This window comes from Panthera tigris, chromosome B2 (assembly GCF_018350195.1).
Source record: "Panthera tigris isolate Pti1 chromosome B2, P.tigris_Pti1_mat1.1, whole genome shotgun sequence".
Classification (NCBI taxonomy): domain Eukaryota; kingdom Metazoa; phylum Chordata; class Mammalia; order Carnivora; family Felidae; genus Panthera; species Panthera tigris.
In genome coordinates, this window is record NC_056664.1 from 5,171,011 (window position 1) to 5,185,680 (window position 14,670).

General features: G+C 43.7%; 1 protein-coding gene across 2 annotated transcripts; it reads right to left on the reverse strand.

The window, feature by feature from the left end:
- Window positions 1-1,081: 1,081 nt before the first annotated feature.
- On the reverse strand, window positions 1,082-14,659 carry ACOT13 (acyl-CoA thioesterase 13). Of its 2 annotated transcripts, XM_042985601.1 has the most exons (4): window positions 14,317-14,402; window positions 10,698-10,833; window positions 3,802-3,986; window positions 1,082-1,332 (listed from the first exon to the last, which is right to left on the reverse strand). In XM_042985601.1, the coding sequence occupies exons 2-4, from the start codon at window positions 10,749-10,751 to the stop codon at window positions 1,131-1,133; spliced, it is 441 nt and encodes a 146-aa protein (XP_042841535.1). In that variant the 5' UTR covers window positions 10,752-10,833; window positions 14,317-14,402; the 3' UTR covers window positions 1,082-1,130. The 2 variants fall into 2 exon arrangements, with proteins under 2 accessions (XP_042841535.1, XP_007074481.1); XM_007074419.2 differs by lacking the exon at window positions 10,698-10,833 and having other exon boundaries at window positions 14,317-14,659.
- Between the last annotated feature and the right edge of the window lie 11 nt (window positions 14,660-14,670).

Sequence of the window (14,670 nt, forward strand, 5' to 3'; positions counted from 1 at the left end):
AATACTAAGAATGCCACGTTCAACAGAACTTGAGAAATGGACTAAGTGATTTGTGATTTAATCTTTCTGATCCCATTTTGTGATCTGCATGGTTTTATTCTAGGTACTAGAAAAGGGGTAATAGTATGTTTTTCTCCCCGCCCTTAGTACAAAATATGCCAGTCCTAGGATAAGTTCTTTTCCTTTTTTTTTTTTTAAAGTTTATTTTGAGAGAGTCGGGGGAAGGCGGGGGGGGGGGGGGGGGGGGGGGGGGGGGGGCAGGGGCAGAGAATCCCAAGCAGGCTCTGCACTATCAGCTTGAAGCCCAATGCAGGGCTCAAACTCCCGAACCACGAGATCTTGACCTGAGCCGAAATCAAGAGTTGGACGCTCGACTGAGTCACCCAGGCACCTCAATAAATTCTCCATCAGAGAAAAACAGCACATCCGTCGGACTATTTCCTATGTCACTAATGTGCTTTGCCTCAGACTTCGTTGAGGACTATTTTAGGCTATACAGCTCAATCTATTTTATTTTCCAATATGAGCTATGTTTCATTAATTTTGAAGTTCCATAATCTTGAAATTGGGTTTTAAAAAAATGTAGCAGTTATTTTAAAAGCTGAGAAGGACATAAATTCACAGATTAAGCATTTATATTTCCCTAAGTGCTTAAAATAGCTTAGTATTGGACTTTAGTTTAAAAGTAATCTCATTTCGGGACGCCTGGGTGGCTCAGTTGAGTGTCTGACTTCAGCTCAGGTCACGATCTCGCAGTCTGTGAGTTCAAGCCCCATGTCAGGCTTTGTGCTGACAGCTCAGAGCCTGGAGCCTGCTTTGGATTCTGTGTCTCCCCCTCTCTCTGCCCCTCCCCCACTCCTGCTCTGTCTCTGTCTCTCAAAAATGAATAAACATTAAAAAAAAAAGTAATCTCATTTCAAAATGTCCTTGCTAGCTTCTTTGCTTTACCTAAGTTTTCAGAGACCCTTTCAGCTAAGAATGTTTTCACCCAATTACCATACATAGATTACAGACTGAACAGGTTTAAGATGAAAAGCATCTCACTATGTCATTTTCTCCAAAGAAAAGATTTCTTCACCACTTCTGGTTGTGCTAATTTATTTTGAAAGTTACATCTGTTCAAGTCAAATTTACACTTGGTGTTCGCTGTTGGATTTCTTTAGGCCGGTGGTGTTCTGGTTTCCCAGGTGTTTTGTGTGTCTGCCTTGTGCTACTAATTTTCCCGTGGCCTTCTTCATCACATCCACGGAGGTAAATGCAAGTGTTTTTCCTTCCTTCAGAACATGGGCTGTTATCACTATATCTTCTCCTATTTTAGCCGGTGCCATGTACCTTGAAGGGAAACAAATATAGTTAACAGCAAATAATTTTTTATTAAAATTCTGTATTTATTGGGCTGCCTGGGCGGCTCAGTCGGTTAAGCATCTGACTTCGGCTCAGGTCATGATCTTATGGTCCGTGGGTTCGAGCCCCGCGTCGGGCTCTGCTGACAGCTCAGAGCCTGGAGCCTGTTTCAGATTCTGTGTCTCCCTCTTTCTCTGACCCTCCCCTGTTCATGCTCTCTCTGTCTCAAAAATAAATGTTAAAAATTTTTTTTTTTTTTTTAATTCTGTATTTATTTTTGAAAGAGCAAACATGAGCAGGGGAGGGGCAGAGAGGGGCGCAGAGGATCCGAGGTGGGCTCTGCTCTGACAGCAGAACTCACAAACTGAGATCGTGACCTGAGCTGAAGCTGGATACTCAACCAACTGAGCCACTCAGGTGCACCTTAACATTTTTTAAAACGGGAAGTTGTGTGCGTCCCTTAGATGTTGCTTATTTTCTTTCTACAAGAGTTTAAGAATGGTATCCGTAAGCTTTCTGTCCTGTCAGATTTGAATGGCTGGTCTTGACCAAGTTCATCTTCCCCATTTCATATCCCCACGAGTTTCTTTTCCCATAAATATGAGAAGCCCCCCCCCCTTCTTCAAGTTTCCTCTTTCATCTTTATTTGGGAACGTCCTGGGTGAAGTGTTCCTGGTGTCTGTCTACACAGTAGGTTCCCCCTCACCTGCAGTTTGACTTTCCATAGCTTGGGTGACCTGTGGTCCATAAAGCATTAGATGATCCTCCTGATCTGTCAGAAGGTCAACAGTGGCCTAACGCTGCGTCCCTGCCTACGTCTTTCCCTCACTGCGTCTGCTGCTCTGGGTGTCTCATCCTCTCCCATCCTCACTAGAATGGTGAGTACAGTACAAGAAGGTAGTTTGAGAGACCACGTTCACATACTATATCACGCTTGTTCTATATTATCATTATCCTTGTTAATCTTACTGTGCGTAGTTTATAAGTAAATTTTATCACGCGTGTGTATGTATAGGGTTCGGTACCACCTGTGGATTCAGGCACCCACTGGGGTCTTGGAACATATCCCCATGGGTAAGAGGGGCCTACTCTATCTTCTATCAATATTTAGAATTCACTCAACTGCACTTGAGTAAATTCTGCACTTTACGGCACTTAAAACGATCTAATGTGAGAACTATAAGGAATTAATTAATGCGAACTTCTTAGAATGCTGGTGATGAGCCGTATATATTCATAAGTTGTTGTTTCTTTATGAAATATCGACAGTAAACCTTTGAGACTCTTTCTGCTCAGGTGGGTCAGTTTTTGAAGCTCCGGCAGTTCTTGATGGAAGCTGTCTGACTTCCTAAAGAATCTTTAGGCTGACGATAGCAGCAGTAGGATCTCACAAGATCCCGAGGTGCCAGGTTGGGGCATCCGTGCTCTGGGCAGAGGCACCCAAGGCCAAGTAGAATCATCAGCGGGTCCCACCCCCACTCACGGAGTAAGGTAAGGACCGCCCAGCCTGCTCGGCAGTACAACGAACGGAAACTGTTCTTTCCGTGGATCTTAATTTCAAGACCGTTTGCCCTTGTCCTGTGACCTGTGAATGGCACCCTCCATTTATTTCCACAGTAGACGCGGGCTGAATTTTCTGAAGTGAGCCTAATAAAAGATTTAGATTGTCTACAAATCTGATAACGTTATTTCCACTGCCCTCATGTTGTATAACATTGGCTTTCGGGTGCCCCCAGTAAAAATCATTCTTCTGTTGTGTAGGTGGAAAAAGCAGTCATACTGAAACAAAACCCCCACGCCCTGCATTCTAGTGACCAGACTGGCACCAGTACTGGTTAAAACTGGAACTAGATCTTTTACATTTGGAAACGCCTGACCCCTGCAGGCATTTTCACCAGAGTGAGTGACAGCCTGACATCTGGGGTGTTGCTTCCTGACCACACAGTTTATACCCATGGAGCCTGGTGGCAGCTGCAGGGAGAGATACAGGATTGCAAAACTGGCCATTTTGTGTTCACTCTGGTACAAGGCAATGGCGATGGATACTTTATGAAGGTTTATCCAACTCTGACTTTTATTCAGGCTTTTCTCTATACGCACTCAATAACAACCCTCCTAAGACCTTTGTACAGGTGGCACTTTTCAGGACTTTGTGCAATGGTTACAAGCCGGGAGTTTTTTCCCCATAACATAACAGAAGCCAAATGTTTGCTTCTTTGAATGTTTAGGTCATTACCCCTTTCCTCCGGATACATACATACTGCATTTGGAAATCAGTTGCTCCAATTCTAGATTCTAAGGCTCTGGGATATTCTGGGCACAGCTATACTTGCCCTTAAGCATGATGAGCTCGGGGCACCTCCAGTTTTATTCATGTTACAATTGTACGTAGTCTCATTGTTTGAAATGAGTTTTCACATTCTAAAAAGGTATTTGTAGTACAGTTTGGATACATACGTTATGTTCATATCGACACTGACTCCTGGTGCTCCCCTTTCTGTGGACACCAGAGCCAATGTTGATATGTTATCCACTAAGGTGGCGATCATGCCACCATGCAGAGTGCCGTACTTATTGGCATGGTCGTCTTCTACTCTCATTTCACAAATCAGTTTCCCAGGGGTAGCAGAGACCAGAGTCACCTAAATGTAAAAGAAAAAAAGAATTTTGAACATGCTTTGGTATTAGGAAAGCCCAAACAGCCCATCAAGAATTATCGTCCGATTAAACTGACTCACCCCAGGGCCTCGTGACTGGCTCAGTTGGTGGAGCGTGTGACTCTTGATCTCGGGGTTGTAAGTTTGAGCCCCACATTGGGTGTAGAGATTACTTAAAATCTTAAACTAAGTCACCCCAAAACAGTTGGGCAGAAATTCAAATAAGTTGCCAATCTCTCTCTGATAGAAATTACCCCAAATATAAATTGTTTTAATCTTTTTTAACGTTTACTTATTTTTGAGAGAGAGACAGAGCATGAGCAGGGGAGAGGCAGAGAAAGAGAGGGAGACACAGACAGAATCTGAAGCAGGCTCCAGGCTCTGAGCTGTCAGCACAAAGCCCGACGTGGGGCTCGAATCCACAAAACATAAGATGACCTGAGCTGGAATCAGAGATGTTTAACCGACTGAGCCACCCAGGTGCCCCTCATATATAAATTATTTTTGAAGAAAAAGGAATATTTAGGGGAAAGACAGTAGTTTTTGTTAATCTTCACTGCAGAAATCAAATATTCTAAGCTTTCCAGCCTTATGTATTACAACCTGACATCTCAATGTCTCCATAGAATTTTAGACCAAGAAAGCTAGCTGGTCCCTGTGATCTGTTAACCCACGATAGGTTTCATTTGGACGTTCCCTAGTTTTTGCAGAGAGTAACTTTTATAATGACTTTGTAATGAATAGTTTAAAATAATTTGAATAGACTGGAAGAAATTCAGTAATTCACTGAGTGTCTAGAATTCGCAAACTTATACCATAAACCCATTTTACTATACAAAGTTTCACAGAATCCAGAAGTTAAACTGCTACTTTTAAGATCCTGCCCCATTTATGGTATTATAAAGAAAAATAAGTACATAAAAGATAAAAAGGGAAATAATGAATTACAATTTTTATATTAAAATCTTTCAAAAGGAAAGTTTTGGGGACCCTGGGGTGGCTCAGTTGGTTGAGCATCTGGCTTCAGCCCAGGTCATGATCTCATGGTTTGTGAGTTAAGCCCCATATGGGGCTCTCTACTGTCAGCACAGAGCCTGCTTTGGATCCTCTCTCCCCCTCTCTCTGCCCACTGCACCCCCCCCCCTCCACTCACATGCACGCTGTCAAAAAATTTAAAAAAAAAAAAGCTTTTGGAAAAATAATAGAAATATGTTTTTTATATCCTAGTTAAATTACTAGGAAAAACGTCATAGTATAAGACTGAGAAATTGGAACTGAGCTGTGAATGGGATGTGCTACATTTAGCAATGGTCATTTTTGCTGTTGCTAGAGGTGTTCAGGCAGAATACAGATGAGTATTTGGTGTATCTGTTGTATTTGGGGGTGTGGCGTGTCTCGAGCATTAAATGATTAGGTTCTAGATAACCGCTATCTCAACTGAGCATTTTCCTATGCTAGGCTCTGTGCCAAACACTTAAATACTATGTAATAAGGAAGGGGTAGTTTCCACTGCCCCTTTAAGTAGGCAACTGAAGTTCATGGTGGTTTGTTGTTGGGGTCACCCGTGATGGGACAGACCTGAAATTTAGATCTAGGTCTGTCAATCTTCAAGTCTCCCTAGACACTATAATGTCTCTGGATTTGCAGTGGCCTTTAACAGCTCCCACCAGGAAGACGCTTTGGAGTTTCACAAACCACAACTATAGTGATTTTGCTGTTGTTTTTCCCCTGGAGAACTAGGCCCTGAGGTAAAACAAACACAGCCACACAATATAAACCATCCTAAACAATATCATGTCATGTTTTGCATAACAGGTAAGTCAATGGCAAATCATGTTAGACAGGATCAAGTCTATCCACACGAAAAATGATGTAGCCACAAGATGTCCTCGTAAACTACACATCGAACAGGACCAACGTGTAAACTGCCCTCATTCGGGCATTTACACGAGTATGTTAAGCACTGACAACGTAAAGACAAATGAAATCAAATCCCTCCTCGTAAGGGGTTCGCAACCTAAAGGAAGAGACCGTACGCAGACCACTGCAGTGGGAGGGTTCCTGGAAAAGAGAGTACAGGTTGCTTGAAGGGCATCTAACTTTTATGGAGTATGTTTTTAGAGAACAGACATTAGGAAAGGCCTCCTGAGGGACAGGGAGGAGTGAGCCAAGTGAAGATGGGGAACAAGCCAGACAGTTCAGGGGAAGAGAACTGAAGGCAGTTGGGTGCCATGTGAAGGCGTCGCGTGTTGAGTAGAGATCAGTTAGTGATTATCTGACTTCGGCGGGGGTGACAGGAGGCCATGCAAATGTCAGCTTGACTTTCTACTGCAGAATACAGTTTTTGACTGTTTTTCTTTCCCCCAACTTGAAAGGCCAAAGGACACACTGGTACACACGAGTGGTTTAAAATACACATTGGAGTAGAGAGAATTTTGTTCCCATCAGCCTGATCCTGCAAAAGAAATGCTTTTATGTGTCGCCCTCTGTCGTCTCCCTGGGTAAAATAAAGGAATTAAGCCACTGGAAGCTAACAAAGGGTTGTCCGAGCCAGCCCCCAAAGCTAATCGATAGTCTTGTTGGGGAAGAGGCCCACGGAGAGCTAACCTCTCTCTGATGAGGAAGGGGGGTATGAGGAGAAGCCTGTTAAAAAGGAGAGCATAAATGATCTTGGTCTCAGTCAAGATACGGGTTATAGGGGACACGCTTGTTTATTCGGTTATTAACTACGGCTAACTTTGGGTTCGAGACCACACTCCGCGACGCTGCACACATTGTTTCCACCCGCCCAGATCTCTGAAGTGGGTCCTGTTGTTTTCATCGGACTCCCACATCTCAGGTTTAACTCCTCTGCAGAATCACCTCCCTTCACGGCTCACCTGGACTGCTGCGGGCAACTGGGTCCTGATGCGTCGGGTGTCACGCGGAAGGATAGCTGCCACGCCTGTTACGATGCAGTGAGGCCAAAACCAACAATGCTGAGAAGCACCCAGATATATTCCATTCTCCGGGCCACCGCGGTACGATGGCAAGAACCTTTACGGCTCAGCCCAGTCCAACACGTGGGCTCCTCGGTTTATAGGAAAAATTACGTACGTGTGCACACATACGATCACCCGTCCCTTTTCTGCACGGCCTGCAGCGGACTGCCTCTCCTCGGTTCCTCACGCGTTCACACGAGTTCCCATGGCTCCTGCCGCCACGGCACCCTCCTTCCTCACCCCGAACACCCAGGCTCCGATTCCATCGCCGATAACCGTCTCCCCCGTTCCTCCCTTACCTTTTCAGGAAAGGCAGTGAGAAGGAATGCCTGATAATCAGCACGAAGGAGATGGCCCCCAACAGGAAACTCCGTGCGAACCCCAGAGCTCTCCTTAGGCCTTGACGTTTCCGGTCATCCTGGTCCTGGTCCTGGTCCACAGTCATCATTGTGATTGCTGGTGATCGCTGTGCCGCTCACCACCCTGCCTCTGCTAATGAATGAAGACGTGTGTGTCTCTGGCTCAGTGAGGGTGTCTGCCACGGGCCTAAAGGAGTGTGGCACGTGGCCTGAGAAAAATCTGTGTATGTAACCACGCGAGTCAGCCACGAAAGGACGCTGAATACGAAAGACCGCGCTTAACACACAAAAGCACCGAGAACAGAGGAGGTCAGTGAATGGGAAGTTTATGTATTTGTGAAAGAGGTTGTTTTCAAGCAAGTTGTCCTGATGACAGACATTGCGGATTTCGTATGTGACGCAGTGCAGATACCAGAAGGAAGTGTCTGAGGACAACGTATAAATGTACCTTCATAAAAGCAGGAAAGGAGGGAAGAGTAAGGAGGCGGGAGGCACAGCGGCAAACAGGCCAGTTACGGTAAGGGCCCCTAAGAGGGCATATGCTACAGAAGTACTGTGGCTCAACCGTGTGCTGTAGCCGCCCAGCACTTGGGTTTTATAATGTGTGTTTTAGCAGTTTAATCGCACGGGTGGCTTTAGATCAATAGGCAAGAGCATCAGCTCTGGAGCCAGGCTGAGGCAAGATCCTTAACTGTGGTCGAGAGCAGGATAACATTCAAATTAAGCAATTGGAACACGGCCCGGCATATCATGGGGGATCAAGACATTTCAGTTCTCATCCTTGGTAAAGTTGGGACCCGAACACAACTGTGAAACCCCAAATCGGTTTGTATAGTTTCACATGGATTTTTCTTAAAATCGCCCGATTGGAACTTAGAATTCTCCAATTACTAAACTCATTCACTGAATGACCCCATGACTAAATTCAGTGGATATTTTTCAGGCCTTTGTTTACCTGACCTCTCAGCATGTCGAGACATCCAAACCTTTTCCTGGCCTTTCCTGAACTCCCACGTCCACCTTCTCCTGGGTTTCCTCCTCCTCTGTGGAGTGACACAGTCCCTTTGCTGGCTCTTACTCTGCACCGCCCACCCGAGTCTTAGGGTCATCTAATCACCCGGCCTCATGAGACCACCAAAGGCCACACTGGCTTTCAGTTTCCCTCAGAAGGTTAGAGGACAGGTTCTCTAAAGTTAGGCACTATAATAGAGTTAATGGCATGGGCTTTGGGGCAGACACGTGGGTTAAGATCCCAATTACTAGCCGTAAGGGCTTAGAAAAGGTAAGCTTCGACTTTCTCATGTATAAAACGGGGATGACAGTCACAGCACTGCCAGGAGGATGAACTCTTGACTTGAGCCCATGATTTCACTAATTGTATCTTGACTCCTTAAATTCTATCTCTGAGCCATCTAAATTGCCACGTTCCTCCCCTTTATTAGATTTTTAACTGCAACGATCATTTCATATGAATAAACGGTGTAGAGATGCATTTTCCTACCTCCCACCCCTTCAGTGCCATGTATCATGCAATATCATTCTCTAGACTTTTTCAAACATATATGCACATAGAAGGCTTTTTTCCTTTCTTTGTATAAAATTACAAAGGCGAGGGGCGCCTGGGTGGCGCAGTCGGTTAAGCGTCCGACTTCAGCCAGGTCACGATCTCGAGGTCCGTGAGTTCGAGCCCCGCGTCAGGCTCTGGGCTGATGGCTCGGAGCCTGGAGCCTGTTTCCGATTCTGTGTCTCCCTCTCTCTCTGCCCCTCCCCCGTTCATGCTCTGTCTCTCTCTGTCCCAAAAATAAATAAAAAACGTTGAAAAAAAAAATTAAAAAAAAAAAATTACAAAGGCGGGATCACATGATACACATTACTTTGCAACTTTCATTTTTCTCTTCCTGGTAGAATTAGTCATGCTTGTAGCTCATATCACAGAAATCTTCTTTATTTGCTTTGTGGGATTCCCTAGTATTTGACTATATTAGATTTATTAAAGTATTGCTTGATATATGTTCTTTGAATATTTTTTACCATTACAAACAAAGATGCTTTTATTTGCGGAAGACAGATTACCAGAATTAGGTAGCTGGGTAAAAGGTTATGTAAATTTTTAACCAATCTGCCAGATTACTTTTCAAAACCACTGAGTAAGAGTGCCTCATTCCCTAATTCATCCTCAGGAATGCATATTATTACTCATAATTGCTCTTTTTACAATATGATGGGCAAAATAACACAGTGTCTCATGGTTTAAGTTTGCCATTAGCCAGTTATGGGTGCTGCTGAACAGTCTTTCATGCTTACTGGCTGACTACTTTTCTTAATTCTTTTCCAGATAGTTGTAGTTTGACTTATTTATTTATTCTTTTTTTTTTAATTTTTTTAAAGGTTTTTTATTTATTTTTGAGACAGAGAGAGACAGAGCATGAACGGGGGAGGGGCAGAGAGAGAGGGAGACACAGAATCGGAAGCAGGCTCCAGGCTCTGAGCTGTCAGCCCAGAGCCCGACGCGGGGCTCGAACTCACGGACTGCGAGATCGTGACCTGAGCTGAAGTCGGACGCTCAACCGACTGAGCCACCCAGGCGCCCCTTATTCTTTTTTTTAATTTACATCCAAGTGAGTTACCATATAGTGCAACAATGACTTCAGGAGTAGATTCCTTAATGCACTTTTTTTTTTAAAGGAGGTTCTACACCCAGCCAGGAACCCAACACCAGGTTTGAACCCATGACACCGAGATCAAGAGTCAGATGCTTAACCAACTGAGCTAGCCACTCAGGTGCCCTGGATTTCGACATTTATTGTATCTCTTGCCATAAAGAGTTTAAATTAGTGAAATGCACAGTGCCAGACACATAGTAAATGCTATTATTGTAAATAAATATAACAATTTCTAATTTTATAAAGTCATACGCATCATTTAATGACATGCTCCTATGATAAGAAGTCATTTTTTAAAATGTGCCTTCTTTACATAGAGCTATAAGGGATTTCTTTCACCAGTTCCCCTATGGTTAGACATTTAGGTCGATGGTGGTTAATGGCTGCACAACAATGTGAATGCAATTAATACTGAATTGTACACTTTAAAGTGGCTAAGATGACAAATTTTATGTCATGTATATTTTGCTGCAATTTTTTTTTAAAAAGGGGAGGATATGGGGCACCTGGGTGGCTCAGTCGGTTGAGCATCCGACTTCAGCTGGGGTCATGATCTCGTGGTTGGTGAGTTCAAGCCCCCACCAGGCTCATCCCTGTCAAGCATAGAGCCCACTTCAGATCCTTGGTCCTCCTCACTCTCTGCCCCTCCCCTGCTTGTGCTCTCTTGTCAAAAATAAACATTAAAATACATACACTGAAAAAAGTGGGGGGATCCACCATCAATGTTTCCTGAACTTTTTTATTCATGGGACTCTTGTTTCTCAGGGACGGTTGATGGGACTGGTACTTCCCTAGATGCCACTTTTCTCCTCTCCTGGATGATAAACTCCTAGAAGGCAAGGAACTGTGGTTGGTAGTTCTTCATCATCTCACAGTACTCGGTTTGTCGACTGATTTTAAAGTGATCTTATAGCAAGAGCAGGACTTTCAGTGTTGGTTCTTCTCTATCGGTATTTTACAAAAGATAGGTTTTGTGGGTATCTATAAACATCAATAAACCAGAGGTGTTTTTTTTTGTTTTTAGAACAGGCTAAAATAAAGAAGCTCCAATGTAAGATCTCATGCACAAGGTTGACATCTGTACCAGGACTGATAGGAAGGTGCCTTCTTCAATAGGTCATTTTGGGAAGAACAGAAAGTCACCATCCTTTAGCAGATTCTATATGCTGGGGTACAATATCTGTCCAAAAACCAAAACTCCCCTTGGCATATTATCAGCCAAATTTTCAAGTGTTCTTCTATTTAATTCATTGGCTTTTAAAAAAATCATTAAAAGAATCAAAGGTTAGGACAGAATTTTCTTACCATATAATCAAGAAAAAAAAAAAAACGCAACTCTCTTTGGATGAGGTGTTTCTCTTTCTTGGGGTAGTTAGCTAATCGGGTAGAACCCAGGGCTTCTGTTTTTCATGCTTATTTATAAATGATTCCTATGGAACACCTGTGGGGCCACTGTGGGAACGGGGCAAGGGACAGATGGAGAGCACTGATACTGCACCACCACTTCTCATGCTTGTTAATATTAAGAAACATCATCCCTCTTCATCTTTGCAAAAGCAGTGAAGTAAGCACACAGGCGTGTCTGAAAGATCATATGCATCCTTACTCCAATTTAGTTTTAACAAGGCGTTTGCATTAAATGCTTAAGAATGAGCATCCTTGCCTTGAAAAATCTCTGGTGTCATGTTTAACCAAAGGGACAACTATTTGACATAAAATACTTTTGTCAGCCAAGGTCCAGGGACGCAACAGAAAACACACTGGTTATTTTAACAAAGAGAATATAAATAATTGTTAGTAGAGACTTAGAGACCACATTCTGTCTTATACCATGACATGTGGAAGTCTGATCTGAACAACCGGTTCAAAATTCAGTGCAAACCTGGAACGAGAGAGTAGCAATTTATCTAGTTTTAACCCAGCACAAAGTGAGTGATTAAAAAGGTTTTTCGACATCAGCACTATTGACATTTGGACTGGGGGATTTTTTTTTTTAATGTTAATTATTAGAGAGAGAGAGAGAGAGAGAGAGAGAGAGAGAGAGAGACGGAGCATGAGCAGGGGAAGGGCAGAGAGAGAGGGAGACCCAGAACCCGAAGCAGGCTCCAGGCTCTGAGCTGTCAGCACAGAGCCCAACACGGGGCTCCAACTCACAAACCGTGAGAAGCCTGACGCTTAACCTACTGAGCCACCTAGGCGCCCCCTGCATAAATATATATGTTAGCCCTAGCAACTCTGCCCACACAAAACAACCACAAATCCTATTTTAGATCAAATTAATACAGAGCACCTACAATGGTATTGACCTGTGCAGTTAGTATGACAGTCACTATCCACAACTCCATATTGAGCACTTGAGACATCGTCAGTATGAATTGAGATGTGCTCTGAGAGTAAAATTCACACCGCACTTCAAAGATGAAGTCCCCCCAAAATAATACTCTTTTGTATTGATAACATACTAAAACACTATCTTGGATATAATGAGTTGCTTAAAATATATTACTAAAATTAATTTTATTTCTTTCTTTTTGTTTTATAATTTTATACATATAAAATGATGCATGTGGCTTGCACTTGTATCTTGCACTGTATCTCTGTTGGACAGTGCTGGGTCTAGAATAATTGGTATCACTACCCAACTTTAAACTGCAACATCTGAGAAACTCTATACATCTGGTTGAACAGGCATATCTTCTTGGAAGGCAAGTTACCACCAGTGCCGACTCAGGCAGGCACACACGAAGTTTAAGAGAATTTGAATCAGACACTCAAAGGCAAATCCAACCCATGACAAGATTATCATGAGAGGACACACATCCAAAAGGTTAACAATGAAAATGGCTCCAGAATTTTTAAGGAATTCAAACTTCCCCCCGAGTCCAATACTTCTTTCTTTGCATAAGAGATCTCTCAAAGGGTTAATTATAAAGTAGTGTATTGTGTTTGTTATTTTATCGTGTTTGCTATTTGCAAACATTAAATACTTTTGCCTAATTATTCTTTCCTATGTTTTTCACAAAAGCCCTTACAGATAATTAGGGAAAGTTATTTACATGTTGAAAATACAGCCCAGGTGTTGTTTCCAGGAGGAAGACCTTGGTCTAATGCACCACATTCTTCCAATGAATGCAGTTGGTGTGTTTAAACTCCACTTTTAAGTGACCTATTTCCAAATGTCCCCAAACTCTTTCCTAATCAGAAGGAAAACAGGCATGCATGCTTTAAAATATTCAGAAAAAAACCTAAAAGTTCTTAGGTTGTTAAGTGTCTTGCAAATCTGACATAACCAAGGGCTTCTGTTATTCATGCTTATTTATAAATGACTCCTATGGAACAGGATTTCTACACAGACCGCGAGAACTAGGAATCTGGGCTAGTCTGTTCATGTGGCAAAGGGGACAGGGGCTAGCCTGCCTAACTCTGTAGGGCCACTCCACCAGAACTTGTCCTTCCTCCCTGACTGCAAGTTTTTACTATCAAACGCTCTAGGCTGCAAGTGCATGGTAACTATAGATTACTTTCCCCCCCAGAGCACTACAGGCATTTGTTTGTTCAAGGGTTGAACTTTAAAGTCCTTTCTAGCTCTGACACCGAGCAACTGTGTCTCCAGAACAAGTGATAATCATTCAAACAGTCCCCGACTTACGATGGTTTGACTTAGGATTTTTCAATTTTACGATGGCGTGAAAGCGATACACACTCAATAGAGACGACTTCGAATTTTGAGTTTCGATCTTTTCCCAGGCTAGCTACATGCATGCAGGACCATGCTCTCCTGACGCTAGGCAGTGGCAGGAAGCTCCCAGTCAGGCCCTCCATCAGGACGGTAAGCAACTATACTTAAAATTACTCTGTACCCATACAACCATTCCGTTTTTCACTTTCAGTACAGAGCTCAATAAACTACATAAGATATTCAACACTTCTCACGAAACAGGCTGTGTGTTAGACGGTTTTGCCCAACTGCAGGCTAAGAAGTGATCTGAGCAAATTTAAAATAGGCTAGGCTAAGTAAGCTATGTAGGCTAGGTATACTGAATGCACTTTGGACATGCCATATTTTCAATTTACAATGGGTTTATCTGGACGTAGCCCAATCGGAAATCAATGAAGACCTGTATTTATGTACATTTAGATGAAATAAACTATGCACTTGACCCAGCACATAATGGCTCTCCATAACAGTAGTAATCATCATTGCTGAATTTACCGGGGCGTCCAACAGAACCTAGCGAGAGCTACTAATTTTCAGCGCAACCCGCCCCAAGCATCGTACTTCCGTTAGAAGCCGAGGCTTTGACTCCAATACCTTTTTCAAAACTCTATCAAAATCGCGACCACTGCCCATCGTCTTCAACAGCTCCAGCAGGTGCTGTGTCAAGCGGTTCATCGTGGACCGTTCCTGCTTCTGGGCACCGCACACGAATGAGCCTTGCAAGAGCCGGGAGCCCCGATGTGTTCGCAAAACACCAAGGGCGAGCAGGGCGAAGAAATCTCCGTCTTCCCCGCCCACTGTGCGCTCCGGGTCCGGCGTCGCGGGCTCCGGCTGCCAAGCCGTCAGACACTCGCGCTCTGAGGTTCCGACCCTGCTTGTGACCGTGCGCGCAAGCGCTGTTATATCCGCTCCCGCCCCTGCCGCCGCCCGCCCTCCCCCCGCGTGGCC

Excerpts from the sequence above, each read along its gene's own strand:
- ACOT13 (XM_007074419.2), bottom strand. The coding sequence starts at position 14,397 with ATGAACCGCTTGACACAGCACCTGCTGGAGCTGTTGAAGACGATGGGC. Across the intron at positions 3,987-14,316 it reads TTGATAGAGTTTTGAAAAAG|GTGACTCTGGTCTCTGCTAC; the intron begins GTATTGGAGTCA and ends TTTTACATTTAG. Across the intron at positions 1,333-3,801 it reads AGTGTCGATATGAACATAAC|GTACATGGCACCGGCTAAAA; the intron begins GTATGTATCCAA and ends TTTCCCTTCAAG.